This window comes from Pleuronectes platessa, chromosome 19 (genome assembly GCF_947347685.1).
Source record: "Pleuronectes platessa chromosome 19, fPlePla1.1, whole genome shotgun sequence".
In the NCBI taxonomy this organism is placed as follows: Eukaryota; Metazoa; Chordata; class Actinopteri; order Pleuronectiformes; family Pleuronectidae; genus Pleuronectes; species Pleuronectes platessa.
The window spans coordinates 20,316,765-20,327,024 of record NC_070644.1 but is presented as its reverse complement, the minus strand read 5'-3'; the positions used below and the strand labels follow the sequence as shown (position 1 = coordinate 20,327,024).

General features: G+C 49.3%; 2 protein-coding genes across 2 annotated transcripts in view; one reads left to right on the top strand and one right to left on the bottom strand.

The window, feature by feature from the left end:
- Positions 1-184: 184 nt before the first annotated feature.
- On the bottom strand, positions 185-6,083 carry taf1c (TATA-box binding protein associated factor, RNA polymerase I subunit C). Its single transcript, XM_053411720.1, has 14 exons — positions 5,641-6,083; positions 5,079-5,190; positions 4,884-4,933; positions 4,636-4,731; positions 4,385-4,470; positions 4,036-4,283; positions 3,797-3,928; positions 3,597-3,714; positions 3,446-3,517; positions 3,218-3,353; positions 2,911-3,039; positions 2,473-2,671; positions 2,237-2,374; positions 185-2,149 (listed from the first exon to the last, which is right to left on the bottom strand). Exons 1-14 carry the CDS (start codon positions 5,755-5,757, stop codon positions 645-647), a joined length of 3,138 nt encoding a protein of 1,045 aa, XP_053267695.1. The 5' UTR covers positions 5,758-6,083; the 3' UTR covers positions 185-644.
- A 383-nt stretch (positions 6,084-6,466) lies between these two features.
- LOC128425199 (WD repeat-containing protein 7) overlaps positions 6,467-10,260 on the top strand; it is a 61,137-nt gene continuing 57,343 nt past the window's right edge. The window contains exons 1-9 of the mRNA XM_053411731.1: positions 6,467-6,631; positions 7,255-7,426; positions 7,596-7,702; positions 7,821-7,899; positions 8,083-8,257; positions 8,374-8,450; positions 8,965-9,084; positions 9,169-9,314; positions 9,463-9,565. Of these exons, the coding sequence (XP_053267706.1) occupies positions 7,268-7,426; positions 7,596-7,702; positions 7,821-7,899; positions 8,083-8,257; positions 8,374-8,450; positions 8,965-9,084; positions 9,169-9,314; positions 9,463-9,565 (966 nt within the window). The 5' untranslated portion in view covers positions 6,467-6,631; positions 7,255-7,267. The remainder of the gene's footprint in view (positions 6,632-7,254; positions 7,427-7,595; positions 7,703-7,820; positions 7,900-8,082; positions 8,258-8,373; positions 8,451-8,964; positions 9,085-9,168; positions 9,315-9,462; positions 9,566-10,260) is intronic.

Sequence of the window (10,260 nt, the reverse complement as noted above, 5' to 3'; positions counted from 1 at the left end):
CCACTAGATGACCTTTCATTTCCAGTCCAACAGCTTCAACTAAACAGAGTGAAACAAACAAGATGGAGGATGTAGAAATTCCTAAACTACAAACAACAGATTCTATGTAACTCAAGACACCAAACTGGTCTGACACCAACCAGCAGCTCTGACCTCAGTTAAACCAGCACATCAGTCACAAGCAGATAATGTTGTGTAGAGTTTTTCTAATAATTAAAAAATTACATACAGTTTAATGAGTATTTCAATATAATAATAACAGAACAAGAGCTGAAGCTGGAGCGAAATAAATCTGTCCAAGCAACAAAAGACCAGAGCACAAGCAGGAGCTGTTTCAGGTTTGTGAGTCAGAGAATTAAGAAATGATGTGAAATCAATAAGTTCTGCTGTTGAATCGAGGAAAAAATGATCTCTCACACACACACACACATGCGTACAAACACACAATCACCCAAGCAAACAAAAGCCATGAGCACAAATCAAATCAAATAAATTCCACTCACTCCTCAAACTCAGCCTCCTTCAGCCTCAGGTCTTCTTCAGGGATCCAGAGTTAATCCAGAATAAAAACCAGTGTAGATCCAAAACAAAGCCAAAACCCCCAGAAACCGTCTTTTTCATTTCAAAAGGAAAATCCAAATCCATCAGAATCCCATTCGTGACTTCTTCTTCTTCTGAGAGGCCTGCGATGACTGGGACAGCCCCGGTCGAGCCTGGGAGCCCTGGGACAGCGACTGGGAGAAACCCGACCAGTGAAAGTCCTCCCTGGACAGATCCGCCCGCGGCGTCCTCCGAGGGGACGGCAGGCCGCTCTCCTCCTTCAGGACGGTTCTCACCTGTGGAGTGAAGAGGTCGTCCCCTGATGGACGCCTGCTCCTCTTCAGACTGGCCGACGTGACCTCTGGTTTCTGCGACAGGGAGCGGAGGCAGGAGCTGCTGGGAGTCCGCTGGTCAACTGGTCTGCCTCTCGCAGGTGTGGTGGCTGGCGTGGGAACTGGGGTTTCACATATCATGGTGGAGGGGGACCTGGCTCCCGGCAGCTCAGACTGGGACTGTGACATCATCCCTTCGCTGTCTGACCCCGCCCCCTGGCTCGCTGCAGAGGACCAGCCACATGAGTCGGAGAAGCCCCCCAGGTCCTGGTAGCTGACGGAGGAGCAGAAGCTCCCCGACAGCTCCAGGCGCTGGCTGGAGGCTCGCTTCACCGCCTTCTCCCTCCTCCTCTTCCTCCTCAGAGCCTTCACCTTCTCCTCCTTGTTGAGCCCCAGCTTGTCCTCCCACCACGCCCGCCACGCGTCCTCGCCCTGCCACGAGAGCGTGAGGCGCTGGCTGAGCTCATCCTTCCAGGCCCCGGTGTCCACCACGTTGGGCAGCGGCACGGCGTCCGGAGCGGCGAGGGACACGGTGTCGTGAAGCAGCAGCGAGCGCTTGGACATGCAGACTCTCAGATCCCTCCTCAGGCTCTGCACACGCTCCTCCTCTGAAGGATCCCCCGCCCCCCCCTCCACGGGCAGGTGGAGGAGACGCTCAGTACTGTTTGTGAAATGTAGCAGATGTGGGTGGGGCCTCTTTCCACAGCTCTTCTTCATCAGTTTCTGGAGCCAGCGTTTCCATGTGGCGAGAACGTCTTTGCTGAGCTTCACGTCAGGCGTCTCCTCAGGCGGAACCACGGGAATCGAGCTTGTGGAGCTGCAGAGCGGCTCCTCCGCACCGCTGGGCTCTTTACCGGCTTCAGCTGCGTCTGTCCCTGCTCCGTCCAACTCGCCCCCGGGATGCGGCTCAGGATCATCGTTAACAATCACGTTGAGCCCCAGCTGCCTCACCCATCGACTGGTCTGTCCCCGCTGGGAATCCTCCGAGTCAGACAGCTGCTCCCTCTCCGGTGTCTCAGCCACGAACCTCGGCGCAGCCTGGGTGGGTCCGATCATCTCCCCATCACTCGACGTGTCCGTCACAACAAGCTGAGAATCCTGTGAGAGATGTTCTGCTGCTTCTCTCTCTGGAGGCAGCGTCTCTGCCGCCGGAGGTCGAGACGTCTCAGCGTCTGGACGATCCGGCTCCAGGATCTGGTAGAAGAGATCTCCGGCCTCTGTGAGCTGAACCACACAGACACACTCCTCTGCTCCTTTCTTCTGGACACAAGTCAGACCTGACAACACACAACACAACATGATTCCCATCGTACATGTAGGACTTTAACTGAAAGCACGCGCCGTGTCTCCTCGTCCTCACGCACCTGCAGCAGGCGAGGACAGTCGGTTGGTGGCGGTGTCCAGGCGGTGAGGGATCTGGACGGGGAGGAGCTTCAGACTCTCTCTGGGTCTGTGCAGAGCCTGAGGAGGACCTCGACTGAAACAGGCCTCGACTCGACCGCCTGAGCAAACAGCCACATGCAGAACGTTAGAGCAGAACAGGAAGCTCAATACAGAACAGAATGTATTGTGCTCATCACACCACCCCCTGTTGACTGACCTGAGTACTGCAGCATGGTGATTTCCTGGGAACTGTAGGAGCCCAGCACCACCTTGGTGGTTCTATCCCCGCCCACTACCGAACCGGAGGAGGCGGAGCCAGGGAGGACGTGACAGAACAAGGGCGCGGACTCCATCATGTGATCCCACTTGAGCATGGGCACGCTGGGGAAGCGCTCGTCCACGACGTAGGCCGAGAACTGACGGGGGGGCGGAGAGGAAACAGCTCACGAGTTTCAATGATGGACAAACTGATATGAGATCAGGTGTTGGTGGCGTTTGTCGAGCTCATGAAGACGCTCACTGAACTGAAGACTGATTATTATTTATTGCTCATCTTATTTAGACACTTTCGGATCCATTAGAGTTTAAATAAAGCTCCGTGTCATATCTATGTGTTTGTCTAATGTGTAAATAGTTTATTTGATCCCTCGTGTACCTGAGTGGTGATGAGGTGGTGGAAGGAGTGGGCGTCTCCCAGATATCTGGACAGGATGAGTCTCTCTCCGCTCCGACACGCTGAGGTGCTGCTGATGCGAAACAGGGTGTGGCCTCTGGCGGGACTCGACTGGAAGGAGGGAAGAGGAGAGGGAACAGGTTATGAAGGACAGAGGGAGTGAAAACAAGGAGGGAAGAGGAGATGGAAGGAACCAGGAGGAAGTGTGGTCTTTAAATTATTGCTGCATCATCCATCTTCAAACACTGAGTAAAGCAGCCACCATGTGATCCACATCCTCTGGTCTCACCCTGATGTCTGTGAGCTCCACCCCCGTCCTGTCTGCGTACAGCATCACCCGGGGGTGGGCGGAGAACTCGCACCATCTCCACGAGGACTTGGCATTGAAGTAGAGGTTGGTTTCCTCCTCCCGCACCTTCAGCATCCTGGAGGGACAGAACCTCACGTTAACGTCTGTTTGACTTTGAGCAGATTAAACCTCAAACTGTCGGAACCGTCGTTTTAAAAACTCTCTCACCCTTTGCCAACAGCCCAGAGGTTCACTACTCCGCTCTCACTCGCCACCAGGACTTCACCTAAAACATGAGGACTGACCACACACAGCGGGGGGGAACGTTATTCTAGTGCCTGTGCCTCAAATGAAACGCTCCTCTGTGACGATCACTGACCTGGCGCTGACGCAGGTCGCGACCTCTGTGGTGCTGACGACCTGAAGCAGACGAGGATCGGTTCCTTCGCTGAACCTCCAAACTCCACACAGGTGATCGGACCGCACGGCAACACAACCTGCAGCCGACACACGGGATGACAACTCTGTGACGACAACATGAATTCATCTTATTGTCTAAAGTAATCGATTGATTCTTACAGTTGTTGAAGAGCGAGGCGGAGCTGATCTGCCTGATCGGACCTTTCAGATGGAACCTGACCGGGTCGTCCACGCTGGGCGTCAGAACAGAGGAACCTCCTCTGTGGTGCTGCAGCTCCACATTGTGGAAGTCTGAGGTACTGCGTTAAGAACCAGACCCACTTTGCTTCTTGACATTAGAACATCAGAAGACTCACTTCATCATGTCAATAACCTGCTTCAGTCTGATGTCAGGATACTGAGCTGGTTCTGGCCCTGGTTTCCTGGGTAGAGGAGGCAGCCGCGCTGGGAGCTGCTCCCCTCAGAGAAGGGGATGAAGGCCAGAGCGCCACCTGTGGCCCCTTCGGAGAACAACATACGTTCTCTCTGCTCCGTCAGCTCCTCGTACAGCAGAGAACCCAACAGCTCCGGAGGAACCGAATGCACCGCGTCCGACAGCAGCGCTCCGAGCCCGTTCAGCGACCGGGAGCGGTACGTCCGGTGACATCTGAGGAGAAGATGCAACATTACAGAAAAATATATATATAAAAAAACATCAACATCTGATCTGATTCCAAATCCACTTTCACACTGATCAGGTTCACTCACACTTTAAAGTCCAGCGAGCCGAGGACGTTCTTCACCATCCACATGTTCACAGAGTTCTGATTGCTCTGCAAACGACTGCTCAGATTCTGACAACATGAAACATCAATGAGTGTCTCCAGCTCAGGTTCATTCAAAACCTTTATCGTTTAATAATATCAGTTTAACTGCCTCAAAGAAGTTAATAATCTGTCAGTTATAGATTTATAATTGCTTGTTAAATCAGGTCTATAACAGGCTAACCTGAGACCCACCTCTGTCTTTCTGTTTTGAAAGTTGAAGTTTTCACTCAGAATCTCCCCCATGCACCCGAAGGCGTCCTGAGAGTGATCCATGAAGAAGTTCTGCATCTAAATACACAACATAATCAAACTTTAACACACAACACATAAGAAAGTATCAGGAAAAGATTTGAGTCTCCAGCTGAATTCAGTCCGGTTCTGTTCAATCGGTTCTGAACCACAGAGGACGAGCACTTCATCTATTTAACTGTTGAACTCACGTGTTCTCTGAAGTCCTGCGGATCTGGAGGCTTTGAATGCGACACGAACGCTGGAGAAATAAAATACTGTTACTATAATCAATTTAAACAAACAAACCATAAAGACAGATGTAAAGATTAATGCTGCTTCACTGCTCCTGATCTCAAGTGAACAGTTTGAGGCCTGAGGAATAAAACTGTCTGTCAGGGACTCACTTCTTTTCGGAGGCAGGAGGGGAACCGGTACCGGCTCGGTGTGACGCCACGTTTCCCCTCTGACCTGGTGTCCCGGTGTGAAGGTCCAGTTGGAGACAGGACCAGAGCCGCCCTGAAAGACAACAGCAGAACCAGAGAGTCTGTGACTTCACGGAACAGGTGACATGTTAGAACAGCTAAAAGCGTCTCAGAGCAACACGAACGTCGGTTTGTTACATGACTTCTGGTGATGAACGTGTGAGTGTGTGTGTGTCGGTGTGTGTGTGCACTCGTACATAAACACAGTAAATAGTAACACGATCGTCTTATAATAATAAATAACAAAAATACTGAACACAGACAGAATAAATCCGTGTTTTTATCTCCACGTGGTTACTGTGAATATTGACACCGGATAAATCCATTGGTTTAAGTTCTGAGCAGCAACGAGCTTTGAGAAGTTTGATTGGATGTATTCAAACTGGTTTCTCTCCTCTGACACTTGATTAAATCCGGATCCTGGATCGGTTCCCCTGATTGAATCTGTCGCTCCCCGTCAGTGGGCGCCTCTCAGCGGACTCACCTCAGCTCTCACTCGGTCGTAGCATCCCCAGTTTCCAGCGCAGTGCTCCGGGAGACTGTCCGGAGGTCCGCTGTTGTAAAACGAGGGGAACAGCTGCGGGGGGAACCGCTGGTCCATGGTGCTGGTTAGTTAAAGTAACGAGCAGGTTAACTAGTGGTGCACGTGTCGCTGTCAGTGTCTGGAAACACGTCTGGACATGTTGTTCGGCGGCTAGGCTAACGTTAGCTCCGCTGTTAGCTAGCACTAACTAAACCATCAGTTCTTCCTCCGATCATCGTGACACGGACTCGGAAGCTGCGACTACAGACGGACCACAGCAACTGACGCGCGGCGACACTCAACAACACACAAGGGACGAGAAAACAACACAAATCCTCAGTGAATCCACGAACACGTGCAGAGACGCCATCAGGAAGCCAGAGTCAAGCGGGAGAGCACGCACATCCGGCAACAACAAACACAACTTCCGGTCTAATTTAAATGTTTTTGTTATTATGATTTTAAAATGAAAAATAACTTGATGAAATGGCAACTTGAGATATAACGTCACAAGTAAAGTAATAACTGATGTTTTTCAAACGTAGAATATTATATAATCAAGTTTTTTTACCTGTTTACATTTTGAAAACAGAATTTTAACTTAGAATAATTTTGTACTGTTCTTGGTCTTTCTATTTTCTCGTCTCTCACTGTATAAACACTGATGTCCTCTTTGATACGTGATATCCGTCTAAGGTTTATATTTCTAAACAAATGTTTTCGCTAAGTAAATACAATAAATAAATGACTACATCGTTTTTATTGTGAAGGCGTCCGAGCGGATGCAGCGGTCGGTTGTCACGTGATCAGACTGTGATCGGCTTGTTTTCGGATCAGCGGCTGAAAACCGAGCGAACCGGAGGAAAACACGCGTTTCACTTCATCTCGGGAGGAAACGTTCATCATCAGCTGCTCCGGCAGAGGGACATGTTTCAGTAGGACCTTTATTCTGGTGAGTTTCCTCCGGTTTCATCCCGTTAGCCGCCATGCTAACCCCGGAAGTCGCGACATTGCAGATGCAGATGCACGTCAAACATGTCCTGTCACATCTGATTCATCTTTATTATTAAATATCTTGTGTCAGGATTGTCACTGGGATTCGGTCAGGTTGCGGGTTTCGCTCCCGTGTCTGTGTTTCCGGTTGTGGTTGATGTTAGCAATCTCCAGCTTCAAGGTGAATCAGTCAACTGTAGCAGAGGATGTGTTGATGTGATGATTAGAGATGATTGACTGGGATCTGATCTGGGATCTGTCCGATTCCGCGGTGACTGTGTGTTTGTTGGTCCGCCGCCGCGACACAACACAACACAACTATGTGTTTGTTTATCGTAAGGGATCCGCAGCGAAATGACTGTGGTCCCTGGACAGTTTATTAAAGGTTTTATGTACAGTATACATTATGTTGAAATATATAAACTGATGATGCTGTTTAGAAATCCTCCCTTCCTTCCACCATCTGTCCTTTAAGAGTCATGTGGGCGATGAAGCTGAAACAAACACACATTTATAGAATTGTTGAGTTTCATGTCACACCCCTGATCGCTTTCCTTTTAACTCCCTCTCTCTCCTTTACAGACGCATCACAATAATGTCGGGGAACAGCCTGGTTCTACCCATAGTGCTCTGGGGCCGCACGGCGCCCACCCACTGCATCAGCAGCCTGCTGGTGATGGACGACTTCAGCACCATCATCACCGGCTGCCATGATGGACAGATCTGCCTGTGGGACATGACACCTGAGCTGGAGGTGCTGTTTGATGAACATGATGCTGTTTGATGAAGATGATGCTGTTTGATGAAGATGATGCTGTTTGATGAAGATGATGATGATGCTGTTTGTGTGTTTGTCATCAATCTGTGACGTCATCTCTCGTTTATTTGGCTTCTCATCTTCTTACTAAACATGTCTCCCACAGATTTGTCCCAGAGCCATGTTGTTTGGACACACGGCTTCTATCACCTGTCTTGCTAAAGCCAGCACGTGCAGTGACAAGCAGTATATTGTCAGTGCATCAGAGAGTGGGTGAGTACATGTAACACACACACACACACATACACACACACACACAAACACAGTGAATGTTAAACTTTCGACCATTCTTTGCTTAATTATGTCTAAACTCACTTCACTCATGTTTCAGGGAGATGTGTTTATGGGATGTGAACGATGGACGCTGTATTGAGTTCACCAAGCTGGCCTGCGCTCACACTGGCATACAAGTAAGACACACACACACACATACACACACACACAGACACACACACACACACCCGCCTGTAAGTTCTATAATATAAGAGATTCAAATATGTTTTAGTTGATCACAATATTGTCTCTGTTCTGGTCTTGTTGTCGTCTCTCCTCATCTGTTTGTGTCTCCCTCTTTGTCCTCCGTGCTTCTCCAGTTCTATCAGTTCACCATCAACACTCAAAGGGAGGGACGTCTGCTTTGCAACGGCCATTACCCAGAAATCCTTGTGGTGGACGCCACCAGCCTGGAGGTCCTGTACTCGCTGGTGTCTAAGATCTCTCCTGATTGGATCAGCTCCATGAGCATCATCCGATCTCACCGCACACAAGGTGAGAGACCCGGGCGGGGGGGGGGGGGGGGGTGGAGCTGTTACCTGCTGCTGGGCAGACGTGTGTTTCATCAGTTTCACGACCCTGATGTTAATCTGCTGTCTCTGTCTCTGTAGAGGACACAGTGGTGGCGGTGTCAGTCACTGGGATTCTGAAGGTCTGGATCATCACAGCTGAGGTCAGCAGGATGCAGGTACACCACTGTCTGTGATGAACCAGCCTCGAGTCGGACGTCTGTGGAAACGACCTTTCTGAAAACACTGTTCACATGAAGCGTTGAAATCTTATTGAGCAGATAACGATCAGGAGGAGCTGAAATATACAGAAATATAAATGTAGCAGATGTTCACCAGTAACCACAGGAAGCAGTCGTTTCCTCAGTCCTCACGATGTTCAACATCTGTTGATGAAGATGAAAACAATCAAACACAATCAAACACCTTCTCTAGATTCCTCCTAATCCTCCTCCATCATCTTCCTCTTCCTCTTCTTCTTCTTCTTCATCAGTTTGATCAGTCTCTTTTTCCGAGCTGTACAATGGGATGACAATGTTTTCTAGTACATTACACAAAATTCAATAGACCTGTGTAAATAGAACAAAACCTCTGTCAGCCGATCTCTCAGTACTTAGTTGTTTCCCCCACAGGTCTCATCTTCGATTGTGTGTATCAGCTCAGACCCTATAACTCGTGTGTCTGTGTGTTCAGGACCTGGACCCAGTGTTTGAAGAAGAATCTAAACCCATCTACTGTCAGGGCTGTCAGAGCATCTCCTTCTGCACCTTCACACAGAGCAGCCTGCTGGTCGTCTGCTCCAAGTACTGGAGGGTAAGAGATCAGACCGACCCGACCTGACCCGACCCGACCTGACCCGACCTGCAGGTTTCATCCATAACTCTGTGTTTGTCTCAGGTGTTTGATGCAGGTGACTACTCGCTGCTCTGCTCGGTGCCCAGTGACACGGACCAGGCCTGGACCGGAGGAGAATTCATCGCTGCAGACAAAGTCATCATCTGGACCGAAGACGGCTGCAGCTACATCTACAAGCTGCCCCCCAGGTAAACCTCAGGCCTTGAAACTGTCTCCTCCGGGTCTCATGTCCCCGCTCGGGATCTCCTGACGTCGTCCACACAGTGGAGGACGTCCACAGATCCACCGTCATGGTCAGATTTGTGCCCTGAGTTTGTGTGTTTGTGTGTTACCCAGTTGTCTGCCTGCGAGCGAACACTTCCGCAGTGATGTTGGTAAAACTAAAGAAGGTTCCATCCCTCCTCTGGTCTACAGCATCGCCAGCCGCTCAGACAAACAGGTCAGTGTGAAGAGATGGGAAACTGAAACTGTCATCGACTGGTTAGTGGATACTGAAACTGGATAAAGGAACTGGTGGTCAATGGGTTTTTACCACATTGCAATGACCAGCAGAAATGTTATAAACAAAGCTTTTGTAATTTTGGTGTAACAGTAACAGCAATAGTCTCTTATTAAAGAGGATTAAAGACTTGAACACTCACGACAACAACAACACAAATATATATTAATTTATTTCGGTGCACGTTTTCAGTTTTATCTGCTCTATTTCTGAATAATCCACTTCCAGGTAAACACAGAGAAGCAGAAGCAAATGATCTGTTGTCAAAGTCTGGAGACGTGAAGTAGTTCTGACGTCATTGAAAACACACAACAGCTCAGAGTTACACACTCTGAGCTGTTGTGTGAACCTGGGACTAAACAATATGTCAGTTTACTCTCTGTTTGAATTTACAGGCAGATAGAAAAACACACAAAACATGAAAACTTGTAGTTTTACACACATAGAAAAAGTTCATTACAGCAGAAAACGCTGGAAAGTCACGGAGATGATCCGAATGAACCCGTCAGGATTCTTTCTGTGATCCGCTGCAGTGAACATTGTGTTCAGGTAGATGTGTGTAGTCGTGTTTCTGTGTCGGCTGTGTATTTGTGTTTCGTCTGCACTGATCCGTTATGATCAGGACTCGCTTCAGA